Genomic DNA, 13,744 nt, shown 5'->3' with positions numbered 1-13,744 from the left:
TCAACTTTAGTTTGACATCATAATGTCCTGAAAAAACACCTTTTTGGTCTTTTTCAACACCATAACTCAGGAAGAAGAGGATATTGTGATCATATATTCATAATTGGTCAGACATTGAATTGGTCATACTCAAAGATCAAAGGTCATGACCTCAAAATTGTTCTTTAGCCATAATTTAAAGAATTGGGTAATTGAACTGAACAAAACCTGGTTCAAAGTTCTTGTTTCATTTTGTTTTACATATAAGAGTCAAAGGCTTTCACAGAGGGAACGTTGGATGTCTGTTTTTATCTCCATAAATCTTTTTTTGTCATGTTTTTAGGAATAAAATGTGACATAAATCCGGCTGTGAATGGTATATGAGCGGACCTTCAGATTATATAGAGGAATAAAGCTGGAAGGTTTGGTGGATGTAAAAGCTGCTGAAGAGATTTCTGGCTCAGATTGGGAGGAAAAGGAAAACGTCCTTTAAAGATATATATTGTCAAATTCACAACAAAAGACGTTTAACTAATAGATATCAGCATGAAACTCATCCAGTTGATTATTTACATTAAGACAATTCTATTTTTTATCAAATGAGGCATTATTTAATTAAAAATGTGTGGATTTGCATAAAATAAGGGTAAAATAAGAGATGTTTTACTCCTATTGCACTTCAACCTTAGTTCCCTAAATCAGTGGTTCCCAAACCTTTCCACTCAAAGGACTCCTTTTCTGTTATTGACTAAATTATATATTTTATAGATATTTCATATTATATTCAATGTGTAACAATAAGAGAGAATAACTGATAAACAGTGGACACAATAACTGCAGGAAGTTTGAATAAAAAGAGAGATTCGGAGGAATTTTCTGATATTTTTAGGAACTTTTTATACAATTCTCTGTCTGTATTATTTATTTATTGATATATTATTTATTCATACAGTCATACAGACGCATACACTTCTTCTATTTGCTCTTTGGATGATAAGATATTAGGCCTACTGAGTGTACTTTTAAAGTTTTCTTACACCCCCTAAAATCAAGAAGGACCACCGTGAATGAAGTCGGCCTGAGGGGAAGGAGGTGGTTGGTCCAGTCCAGTATGGACAAAGATCGGCATCAGTCTCTCCGGGACATTATCACCTTCCCAGCAACCTTTACAATGTGGTTCAGGTGGTTTTCATCCTCTTTTCTTTCCATCATGTCGCTCAGTTTTCGGAGACAAGAAACCAAATTAGATTTTCTTTACAGGAAAACAACTCGGAGCGGAAGTGAAACGATTAGTTGCCCACTTTCATGCTCGTTCTGCGGTTTGCTTCAGGGTGAGTCACAGTGTGGTTTCCTATTAAACGGGAGAAAAGTGTGTCATCCACAGCAAAGAGCATATTAATGCATCTCCACACACACACACACACACACAATGACTTGATAAACTTGATTCAGCATGAAACTGACTCATATCTGAGCGACCATCGAGGCTGCAGAGGATCACAGATTGCTCCCCGAGGCAACGTGGAAAGAGAACGCCTTCATAATGTTGTCTTTGTTCATGGCTGCAGACAGGGACTTGTTTTATGTTGTAATCTGAGAAGCATGGAAAGTTTCATAATTCCCACACTCACATGTGCCCATAAGGCCGCCGCGTTGACCGCGCCCAAATACAAACCTCCCACCTACCTTTCTGTAAAGGTACGTCATAAAACAGTTGAAAAAGGTAAACAAAACTGAAAGCTGAGCGCACATTTCCAGCCCCAAAGTCCTTATAAAGAGCAGAGTGAACTCACAGCCACGAGTGGAGGAAGAGAGAGAGAGAGAGAGAGAGGAGTTACTACAGGTAGGTTTCTACAGGTTTACTGTAAATATTATCATTGTGCTTGTAAGAGGAGATAAAGATGATTATTATTATTATTGACTTAGTATTTTAAAATAATTATTATTCTAAGATTGAGAAAGTTTCTCATTATTTTGACTTACAGAAATTTTTTTTCGTTTTTGTACACATTCCTGTTGAGCTGTGGTCTCTTCATGCTGCACAAGACAAACTGTGTATGTGATACTGTGTATCTGTAGTGTAGCCTTTTAATGGTTTCCTTTAGTCGTTTCTGGGCTTTCTGTACCAGGGCGGGGGTGTGAGTCCACCATGACAGCTTCCCTGTGACGTGTGACGTATATTTGTTTAACAAAACATATGTGAAAATGGTTTGTTATACTGGACTATATACACCAACACTATACAAAGAGATAATCTGCTGTCACGATTACAGATCCTTCCTGTTCATCTTCATGACCATTGTCCTCAGGATTTCTGAACTGTCTCCCGAATATAAAACAACACACTGAGCTTTAATCACTCACTCAATCAAATCACAGAATCAATAATTAATAGTGCACGCGCTGTAAGCAGGGGCACCCTTTGCCCTTTCACCCTCTGTTGTTTACTTATTCTCTCAAATAAAAGAAGTTGAGGACTACACTTCCTTTAATGTCCATTCTCAAAACAAAGAACACGACAGATGCTGATTCACAGGAACCTAAAACTGTTCACTGATGTAGAAAGTCGTGTCTGTCTTTGCTTCAACAATCAGCTGCTGGGTTTTGCTGGAGTCGAGCAGGAGGTTGTTTTCTGTAACCGGACTCAAAAGATCACGAAACCGCATGAGAATCCATCTTACCGGGCTTCGAGCTACGTGTCCGGACCAATAATTCTGCCGTCAACAAAACCAAATTTTACATTTAGACTAGTCAAGTAGTCTAAAAGCCAGACTTCAGTATCTATTATAATCTATTATTTATCTCAGTGTCCTGTTACACATTTAGTTTAGTTTATTATTTATATGAAATGTCTTTACACTAATAAACCTCTGTCGCCAACAGTGATACTAACATGAACCAACTGTATTGGGCTGAAGATCCCTTTTGTCTGCCCGATGGGGTGTTTCAACTGGGCGCCTCTGACCCAGTTTGGGGTATAAACTATGTCATGTACCACGGCACCACCTGGCAGAACGCCCAAGCCATCCTGCGCACAGGATTTCGCCCGTCCGCAGACGGGATGCTCGGCCCCGGCGTCTACCTCAGCAGAGACCTGAACAAAGCCAGCCGTTATCCCATCGACTGCCCAGAGTCTCACAGGGTCGTCATTAAGGTCGTGGTCAACGTGGGGAAAGTGATCGCCATCAATTATCAAGGCCACCCGCTTCAGAAGTCCTGGCATTATTGGGGCTACGACACCGCCTGGGTGCCGCCCAACTGCGGGATGGTGGAGAGCGGATTGGAGGAGGATTGTGTCTGGGATCCCCGTCGAATCCAGATCCTCGGTACCATCCACCCTCGCCCAGTCTATCCATATTATTATAATTATCCATATGGGATGTACATGTGACCCCCTAAGAGCTGGTACCAAATTATTTTGTACGTTCAAATGTATTTTTATAAAAAAAGTCAATGAGCTTCTGTCTGTTTAAAGAGTTTATATTTATTTTGTGATATTAGTCTCTGCTGCCACTTTAATACAATGGAGGTGAATGAAATGTTGGTGCTGGTGCTCAATAAATAATGAATAAATGTAAAAAATAGAAGAAGGGTTTTCTGTCTTTAAACACTTTCTAATATCTGATGTCTGTCTGTGGAGTGAATAATATAAAATGTCATCAAACTTTTATTTTTCTGTCAACGTTGGTAAACTGTTGGTGTCTCTGTTCATATTGTCTCTCCATAAATAATCTGTGAGCTCTGCAGTTCACAAAACAGAACACATAACTCCCGTGCTCACATCTTTCCATAAGGCCACTGATCACACAAATAGGTAAATGAAACTGAAAGCTGAGTGCGCACTTCCTACTAATAAAAGGCAGAGTGAACAGCCTGAACTGGTGGAGGTAGAGAGAGAGAGAGACAAAGAGGTACGTGAACACAAACAGTTTTTTACAGTCTTACAGTAAATGATCACTTTGCATGTACGAGGAGATAAAGTTAGTCCGATGAAGAGTTTGCTCTTAAACCTTTACTGGAATATGTTGATGTGTCTGACTCAACTGTGACTTCCTGGCTGATAAAAGCAGATTCGTTTGGCGTTTGCAGACGTAATTGATCACACGTTTGAACTTGTGTGTAACCCCCGGTGAGAAGCTGCAGCATTCTGTGGTGCAATGTTAGCATACTAGCATTGTGAGCATTCAGACCGACTGTAGCCGGGGAAAAAAACCTAAACCTAAACCTGGTTCAACTTTTCCTGGACCGAATGTGATGTCACCCAACAAGGCAAAACAGATGTGTATGGAAGCCCATTTCTGCCAATTTGACGTCATTATTTTTACCATTAAATAAATAAATACCATCTCATAAGGCAAACAGTAAATATAACTTGACAGCATGTTTATGAGATATTTAGTTAGATTTAGTTTTCCTTTATTAATTAATAGACATCAAGCAGCCATTCAGAATCGAGTACCCACCCAGATCGTGATATAAGACAAGGTGTTTGCGACTGCGTGTATGTGAAGCAACTGTTTGCTCGAAAAACAGCCAGAGTCAGAGCTGAGGGGGTGTGGATAAGTGATAAGGGAGTTCATCAAAAGTCCAAGGACACCTAGAAATACCAGTTTGTGGAAACAGAGTCAACAGAAAATGAGAGGAGGGATGCACGCCACATAGAAACTATAGAAAGTTATGATGGAGTTCATAGAAAGTTCAACCATATGAAAGATATAAAACATTTGATCCTAAATTTGAGCATAAACAAACATCACCACTTCACCACGGTCGTTCAATAAACCTTCTGCGGAGCATCTTTCTGAGTATGTTAGTGTTTAGACTTCTCCTGACCTAAAGTTGGTATATTTCCTCCAACATGTACAAACCTGGAGGAGGTCAGAGACGAGACTCTGCAGAGGAGCTGATAAGGTTGAACACTGAGCACCCAATATATCGTACATTGTTATGGAACACCAAGGTTAAGAGCAGTCTAACAGGCTCCTTTATGTGTTTATGTGTGATTCAACTAAAGATGAAGAGTTGGTAGACTTAGGTTGTTTTGAACCAAAGCCCAATTGGATCTTGACACATACGTAGCTGCGTAAGTTATGACCATATTTGGGACACTAGTGGATCTTGTGGGTCTACATTTGTGTTAAATATCCCCTCGACAGGAGACAACCTTCTGAACTGTGGTGGCAGCTGCTGTGTAAGTCTTCAAGGTCTCCTGAGCTCTTCATCGGGTACGAATGGTTCATCTTCTTCACGGTTTTTGGTGGTTCTTCCAGTCATTCAGTATTTTTTAAATGTTCCTGTGCCTATCCAATGACGACTTCCCAGATGGTTCTGTGTAAGAAACCGGGTGGCACAGTCAGGTCAGCGAGATTGTCGGTGACGATCAACAACACAAACACATTGTCTGTATGTGTTTGAGGGTTCAGTTACTCTTCAAGTAAAGTCACATAAAGCTGCTGGCGTGACTGTATAGACTCAGAGATTATACTACAGAGTTATTGGATTGTTTCATTTGCAATGATGTTTAGTTTCTTTGACTGGAATCTTTCTGGAAGTCTTCACACTAATAAATCTCTCTCTCCTATAGTGACACCAACATGGAGTACCAGTGGGCTGAAGATGACTTTGATCTGCCCAACGGGGTAGTTCGACTGGGCCTCTGTGAGCCTGTTAGTGGTCAAACGTATGTCATGTACCACGGCACCAGCAGCCAATATGTTAAATCCATCCTGGCCTCAGGGTTTAGCCAGTCTGAAGGCGGGATGCTCGGCCGCGGCGTCTACCTCAGCAGAGACCTCAACAAAGCCAGCCGCTACCCCATCAACTGCCCGGAGTCTGACAGGGTCGTCATTAAGGTCGTGGTCAATGTGGGGAAAGTGATCGCCATCAATTTTAAAGGCCACCCTCTTCAGAAGACCTGGCACAGCCACGGCTACGACACCGCCTGGGTGCCGCCCAACTGTGGAATGGTGAAGAGCGGATTGGAGGAGGATTGTGTCTGGGATCCCAGTCGAATCACCGTCATCGATAAAATCAAACCACGCCTAGTTAGTGTGTCTGGTGGTGCATACGGCTACAAATGAGCTCTTTTATTTTGTACCTTCAAATGAATTTTTATATATTTGGATAAAAAGTCAATGACGTTGCATTTTGTTACTGTGTCTCTGTAACCTGGAGAATAAATGCTTCATATTAACTCTGAGCCTCTGTTTGGTTTTGTTTACAGTGTGAACATTTTTATTTTGAGTGACTCTGTTCATCTTTTCTCTCCATACCCTTAACAATAATAATAATAATAATAATCTGCATCAATTCTCACAGATTAAAATCAACTAGTTTATTAATTTCTTCAGTTTTTTTAAATGAGTTGTTTCACAAACTGTGAGTTTCACTTGAGTTGAGGAACTTTGTGGCTGCTACTGTTAAACCAGCCATAACATTATGACCACCTGGACTCCCTGACTGGTCTCAGACCAACAACCTGCTCTGCACTGTGTGTTCTGACCCCTTTCTATTAGAACCAGGATTAACTGTTTCAGCAGTTTGAACTACAGTAGCTCTTCTGTTGGATCGGACAACACGGGCAAGCCTTCACTCCCCACCTGCATCAATGAACCTCGGCCCCCCATGACCCTGTCTCTGGTTCCGTTCCTTCCTTAGACCACTTTTGATTAGTACTGACCTCTGCAGACCAGGAACCCCCCACAAGAGCTGCAGGTTTGGAGATGCTCTGACCCAGTCGTCCATCACAATGTGGTTCTTGTCAAAGTCACTCAGATCCTCACGCTGCCCATTTTTCCTGCTTCTAACACATCAACTCTGAGGACCAAATGTTCACTTGCTGCCTGATATATCCCCCCACTGACAGGAGCCCTGATAACCAGATAATCACTGTTATATTTAATGGACAGAGCCTCTGGTTCGGCGAACTGAAGCCAACATGTAAGTGTCTTAAACCTGCATTTTATGTAATGGCCAGCAGGGGGCAGCTCCATGGGCTGCAAAAAAAAGAAGCCTGATAGTAGTCTTATGGAGGAATTAGTTTACTTCTCAGTTGATTTAAGAGCTCAACGAACAGTTTCTGGATGAGTTTCTGGTCTCAGTCTCTAGTTTCAGTCATCTTCCATACAGTATGATGTTCATTTAGTAAATTATTGTGCTACAATAGAAACGTAAGTGTCCTCAAATGTCTTGTGTTATCCATTAAAAAGTCCAAAGCCCAAAGATTTTAGATGAACTACAATGTAAGACAAAATAATTTCACATCCAAGAAGTTGTGACCATCATGTGTTTGGGATTTTTACATCATGATACAAAACAAATAAAAACTACTCACCGGCCCCTTTCCTGTACAGTTACAGTGCTGCACGTTGACCCACTTATTGTGCTGGAAAATATCCATAAAAATACAGGTACAGAGGAGAAAACTAGGAAAGGAAAATGAGAGATTAACTTAAAGAAAATAATTTTATTTAACAGAAATTAATTTAGCTGAACAAAACCTCAGTTTTTACTAATTAAACTGGCAGGTTAACTAAGACAAAATAATACTTTAAGTACAGGAAACCAAAGCACTGGTGCCAGGGGGGAAAGTCTCCAGACTACCAGGAGTGGACAGGTAACCTGGAGACACACAACAACAACACACACACACACACACACACACACACACAGACACACACACACACAAGCCGAATCACAGGTGAGAGAAGTGAAATTAAACATAAAAGGAAATTTATCCCAAAGCCCAAAGGTCCTTTGAACAGACAGCCGGCACTCTTGGAGGAACCTGGTGGAAGGTGAGTGTGTTAATACTGATTATATGAGGAGATTCAGTTAGTGAGTCCGATGGAAAGTTAACTCTTAAACCATCAATATGTTGAAGTGAAGTCATCATCACTTTTGGACACACCTGCATATTTTTCTTTATGTGAGAATAACAGGACTCTACAGTGGAGCTCTGTGCGGCTGTAGTTTGAGGTCCGTATGCTAACCTGCTCACACTGACAATGTTAATGTAATGTGAGTATACAATACAAATGTAATGATGTTTAGCAGTTACAAGTTTTTTTTACCATTAAAGGCCAGTTGCTTAGCATGTTAACATTTGCTAATTATCGTGAAACATTAAGTGATTGGTGACAATTATCAAATGTTACCAAAGAAGAAGCGAAACTGCGAACATAGTAAACATTATAGCTGTTAAACATTAACATATTAGAACTGTCACTGTGATGTCAGGCTAACATGCTTGAAGTTAGCATTCTGCTCAAAGCACTGTTGTACTGAAGGAAGTGTTCAGACCGACTGTAGCTGTGTGTTGAACCAAGCTCAACTCGCTGTAACCGGCAAGGTGCTTTAGGCTGGTTAATCAAACCTCTCTCTCTACAGTGACGCCAACATGCATTACCAGTGGGCCGAAGATGACTTTGATCAGCCCGATGGGGTACTGCGACTGGGCCTCTCTGAGCCAGTTAGCGGTCAAACGTATGTCATGTATCACGGCACCACCTGGCAGAACGCCCAAGCCATCCTGGTGTCAGGATTTCGCCAGTCTGCAGGCGGGATGCTCGGCCGCGGCGTCTACCTCAGCAGAGACCTCAACAAAGCCAGCCGCTACCCCCTCGATCACCTTGAGTTTGACAGGGTCGTCATTAGGGTCGTGGTCAACGTGGGGAAAGTGATCGCCATCAAACATCAAGGCCACCCGCTTCAGAAGACCTGGCACAGCCACGGCTACGACACCGCCTGGGTGCCGCCCAACTGTGGAATGGTGAAGAGCGGATTGGAGGAGGATTGTGTCTGGGATCCCAGTCGAATCCAGATCCTGGGTACCATCAACCCACGTCCAGTCCAAGACCGACGTTCAGTCCAACCTTTCCTTAGGAGTGGTTTATTGGCCTGTGCACTTCTGTGTGTTTTTATATTCTTATTCTTTATTTTACATATTTGGTTAAAACAATAATGTTACAGGATAAATTTGTCGTCTGGTGGGATGAGCATATTTCATTTGTTTTCTTCCTGCTCACTCTTCTGCGTCTTACATGCATCCTGTCAGTGAGATTAATCTTTTAAATGTTTCATATGTAACTTTCAATAAAACCGTTGTTAACTCTGTGCTATTAATTAGCTTTCCATTTAGGAATCACCCCATCAGCCAACACCACGAAGCAACCGACACCAGACCCAGTCTTGTTTCATCCATTAATCGGTCCACAGCCCAGATATATAAAATTTACGATAACGAAAGACAAAAAACAACAGCAGAAATATCACATTCAATAAGCTGCAACCATTAAATGTTTGGTGTTTTACATCATGATTATACAACAGAAGTAAGAAAGAAATAATTACTCAGCTGATCCCTTCTGATTGGCCGGAGGGAGTGTATTATTCTTTGATAACATCACAGCTGTAACACAAATCAGCTTCCTGAGTTCGTCTTTGTGAAGCTGCACCTTCTCGTACTCACCGGGCAGGGAAAGGGACATTTTTTTCTGCCTATTCATAAACAGTGATAACGTTTACAGGGAAATCATTAGCTGCTGGAACACTATCCTAACAAACGTGTTTACAATCAATCACACATTGTATTTCTTCCGATATTGTATACTGTTTGATTAGAGTCTAATGCACAGGCTCAAGGAAAAGATTCAAAATGAACACAAAGAAAAACAAAAAATCTACAGAGAGACACAAAGCAGTTAGAAGGAAACACAAAGTGACCACAAAGAGACACAAAACAACTAGAACTGAAGCATTCAGGTATAAAAAGGAGAGTAAAGATAAGGTCTGCAGGGCAGCTTCCTTCCAGATGCAACTAGGAACAAACTAGTTGTACAAAATGTTCCAAAGTGTTTTTGGCAATCCCACATCCGCAGACGTGGATCTGTTGTTTCTATTGGCCTGGAAAGTCCCATGACTCCCTCCCATATCTCCCAAGCCCCACCAGTACCATGACCAACCTCTAATTATAAACCCTGTCTGAGTGTAAACAGGAGTCCTTAAAAGGCAACCGAAACTGAAAGTGCACATTCCTTTCCTCCTGTGAACTCACAGTGTGCAGCAGTGGAGAGAGGAGAGGTACGTGAACACAAACTGTTTATTCCCTATAAAAGACTACAGTAAGCATTTTCACTTTGCATGTACGAGGAGGTAAAGTTAGTCTGATGAAGAGTTTGCTCTTGTCTAGAATACGTTGACGTGACATTTTTCTGGTGTATGCCGACTTAACCAAACATACCTTTGAACCGTATTTAATCTGCAGCAAATAAGTGAATTTCTCAGGGTTTTCTGGTTTTTGTGTTGGTGGACTTTGAGACTTTGGGCCTTGCTTATGGCTTGCATGATGGCTGCAGAGTGAACAACCTGTGACTGGGTAACTGTCTCTTAGTATCAGTATCAAACTGTTTACAACTACACACATTACTGTAATTAAGTCATTATTTTGGGTACTTTTTTAGTGTTTTTTTCAAGCCTTATTTTTGTGTTTTCACGGTGTGGTCCACATATGATGCTGAATCATGGCTACTTGCAGCTTTAATGAACTGATTTGACTTGTTACAACTATGGAGGAAATATTGTCCATTTTTTAAAAACAATCATCCTTAAAAATACAAAAAAGTTTTACTGGAGTCAACATACAAGACTACAAACATCCAATTGTATATATTGTATATGTAGCTCCTCCTTCACTGCAGTCCAATGTGTTATTATTGATGAATCAGAAACTAAATTATAATTTGGACAGGTTTATGCGCAATTATAAGAAACAAAACTAATGTTTTTTTATTTTTTCATACGTCTGAACTCTCGCTCAACTCCACCCTGACCTACTTTTACTCAATAGTTCCTATGTGGAGTGCCGGTCATGTTGCAGGAGCACCCCTCCCCTTGTCTTCTGCTACTTCTGGAGACTTTCCAAAAAGGGGGGAGAGGAGAGTAACACTGTTATAATAAACCCTGGATAAAAGAAACATAATTATATGTGCAAAGAAAAAGGCTTGTAAATGAAGATGATGATAACCAGCCATGAGCAGCTGCTGTCAGACTCTCTGTGTTTCTGGCACGGACACAGAGAGGATGGAAATTTTACAGTTACTAGAATGATCAATTCGCGTCGATAGTGAACAACAACACTTTTAAATACCCATGTACTTAGGTTTTCAGCTGAAAAAAAAAGGTTTAGGGGTTTATAATGTCGCAATTTAGCTCCGTGATCAGCACTTCTTCAAATCCCACAGAGATCGATTCAGAGGCCATTGACTGACTGACTTGTGGCCTGGTGCCACAGCATTGATCTAGCGTGAAGTTCAATCTGGAGTCTGCATTTTGTATCTTATTTTATTTTGAAAATTAAAGGATTGTCGTTGGTGTGGGTCTGCCAGAAATAGACCAGCTGCGTATTCTAAAGCATGGCTTAGAATGGGCGCCGTTAGTGTGACTTTGTGCTCAGCTAGGCTAAACACCAAACTTAACTATCCTTAACTTAACTGTGTTAATTTTCTGGTCTCATTCCTGTGTGTCTGATCTCCGGTGAGGCTGCAATGATGTTTAGTTGGAATCTGTCTGAAGTCTTTACACTAACAAACTCTCTCTCCTACAGTGACCCCGTCATGGAGTACCAGTGGACTGAACGTGATCTTCCCGATGGGGTAGTTCGACTGGGCGCCTCTGAGCCAGTTAGTCATAGCACGTATGTCATGTACCACGGCACCAGCAGCCGGAACGCGCGATCCATCCTGGCCTCAGGATTTTGCCAGTCTGCAGACGGGATGCTCGGCCGCGGCGTCTACCTCAGCAGAGACCTGAACAAAGCTCGCTGCTATCCCGCTTTTCACCCTGAGTCTGACCAGGTCGTCATCAGGGTTAAGGTCAACGTGGGGAAAGTGATCGCCATCAATTATCAAAACCACCCGTTTCAGAAGTCCTGGCATGAGTACGGCTACGACACCGCCTGGGTGCCGCCTATGTGTGGAATGGTGAATTGCGGTTTGGAGGAGGATTGTGTCTGGGATCCTCGTCGAATCGAGATCATCGATACCATCAACCCACAACCAGTCTCAGCCGGTATTCTTGCTGCAGGTGTTGCAGTGTTGTCAGGTATTGCTCTACTCGCATTGGCTTTGGTAAAGTCTTAATGGCGACACCGACTGTGCGTGGAATGGTGGATCCAGATCATAGATAGCATCAAACCACAGACAGTCCAAGACCCACTTGCAGGTGGATTTCTCTTGTTGCCTTTCTCTGTTGCCATATATTCTTGGAGAATGTTAAATCTGAGTTGCAGTCTGTATTTTTGAAAGCAGAGAGTGATGTTTCGTATATTTTTATGTGCCGACAGGAATATTGTCACAACTGTGTTATATTCTGTCTGATTACTCTCAGTGGTTACGTCTTATTAATCTTTTATTATTATTATTTTAATCATACTCATCATGCGTTTATCATTTATGTATGTAAGATGTGGGTCTCCATCAGAGAGTGAATAGGTCTGTTATTAGTTGATGTGGTGAGTCATTCATTCATTCATTTATTCTACTTGTATTCACTTAGTTACAGTATTAATAATTTATGCTTTACCCATGTGTGCATTATTCACCACACTATTACTATTAGATTATAATGACTTGTTGACATCATATTACTTATCACATATTATTATGATTTAAAGAGTGTCACTTGTTTATTAAGAATAAATAAGATGAGCTTCTGTTTGTGGTTGTGACCGGCTCCGTTCAGGTCGAACTGAGATGGCTGACAGAGAGCAGCATTGGTGTAACTGCAAAGCTGAATCATGTGCAAAAAACAGAAGTTCAAAAATTAAGTTGAGGTTCTGAAACCATAAAAACAAGAAGAGGAGAAGAGTACACAAAGTTTTTGAAAGGTTCCTGATGGGAGGAGTAAAACCACAAGAGGGTAGAAAGCAGAAACTGGAACCTCGATAAAGGGAAGAACTTCCACCGCTGGCGGTTTTTGGTTTCTCTGTTTTCAGACCACAGCGGTGTTTGAGGATTGTGAGTTTTCAATCTCTTGCCTGAACAGTGAGAAACAGATAACCGTGAGTATTGGATGAGTCGCAAATCAGTAAACAACTGAGGTTTATTAGATTCAAATTTAGCAGATAGATAGAAGGACTGAATTTAAACAGAAATCTAAAACTCTTAGAAAACAAGTCGATCATAGTGGTTCTGAGCAAAGTCGGTTTCAATCTTTTACTTTTATTTTTTTCTATTTTTTGTAAACCAAGACTTATAATTGATAAAATAAAAACTACTTTAAACATAAATATGAACTCTCACTTCCCTTTTTTATCCTGAGGAACACTTCTGTGAAGACCATCCGAGGAGAGTTCTTCAAACGAGATGTCAGTGCTAAGTCTGCTTTAAGTCAGGGACGAAGTCAGTGAGCAGGGCGTTTCTGTGCTTTCTCTCCACCTGCAAAGACTACCAGGACTCTATGAGTGTGCACAGTCAACATTGGTACCATCATTAAGGACACATACATCCGTTCTAATGGAACGTTTGTTATGGTTTTGGGGTTTCCGCAGTCATTTCCTGTTTTATTTTGTAGATTGGCTCTGTCCTCTGGTTAGAGGGCAAGGGATTTTGGGGGTTTCAACCATATTATTCTGCTGAGACACATTTAGCTGCAGGAGGGATGCAGGTGTGGAGATGGCTTGTGAGAGCAGAACCAGAGTTGTTTACTCAAGCCATGTTTGGAATTAGGTGATGTGACAAAGCCGGGAAAAGATAAAGGGAAAAGTGGA

General features: G+C 41.2%; 1 protein-coding gene across 1 annotated transcript; it reads left to right on the top strand.

Moving 5' to 3' along the window:
- The first annotated feature begins 1,683 nt into the window (after positions 1-1,683).
- On the top strand, positions 1,684-13,264 carry LOC127356784 (uncharacterized). Its single transcript, XM_051388806.1, has 8 exons — positions 1,684-1,822; positions 2,863-3,369; positions 5,136-5,204; positions 5,564-6,057; positions 7,679-7,775; positions 8,368-8,845; positions 9,988-10,100; positions 11,582-13,264. The coding sequence occupies exons 2-8, from the start codon at positions 2,873-2,875 to the stop codon at positions 12,114-12,116; spliced, it is 2,283 nt and encodes a 760-aa protein (XP_051244766.1). The 5' UTR covers positions 1,684-1,822; positions 2,863-2,872; the 3' UTR covers positions 12,117-13,264.
- Positions 13,265-13,744: the final 480 nt, after the last annotated feature.

The sequence above is a fragment of the Dicentrarchus labrax genome, unplaced genomic scaffold (assembly GCF_905237075.1).
Source record: "Dicentrarchus labrax unplaced genomic scaffold, dlabrax2021, whole genome shotgun sequence".
Lineage (NCBI taxonomy): Eukaryota > Metazoa > Chordata > Actinopteri > Moronidae > Dicentrarchus > Dicentrarchus labrax.
This window is presented reverse-complemented; position numbering and strand designations above follow the sequence as displayed.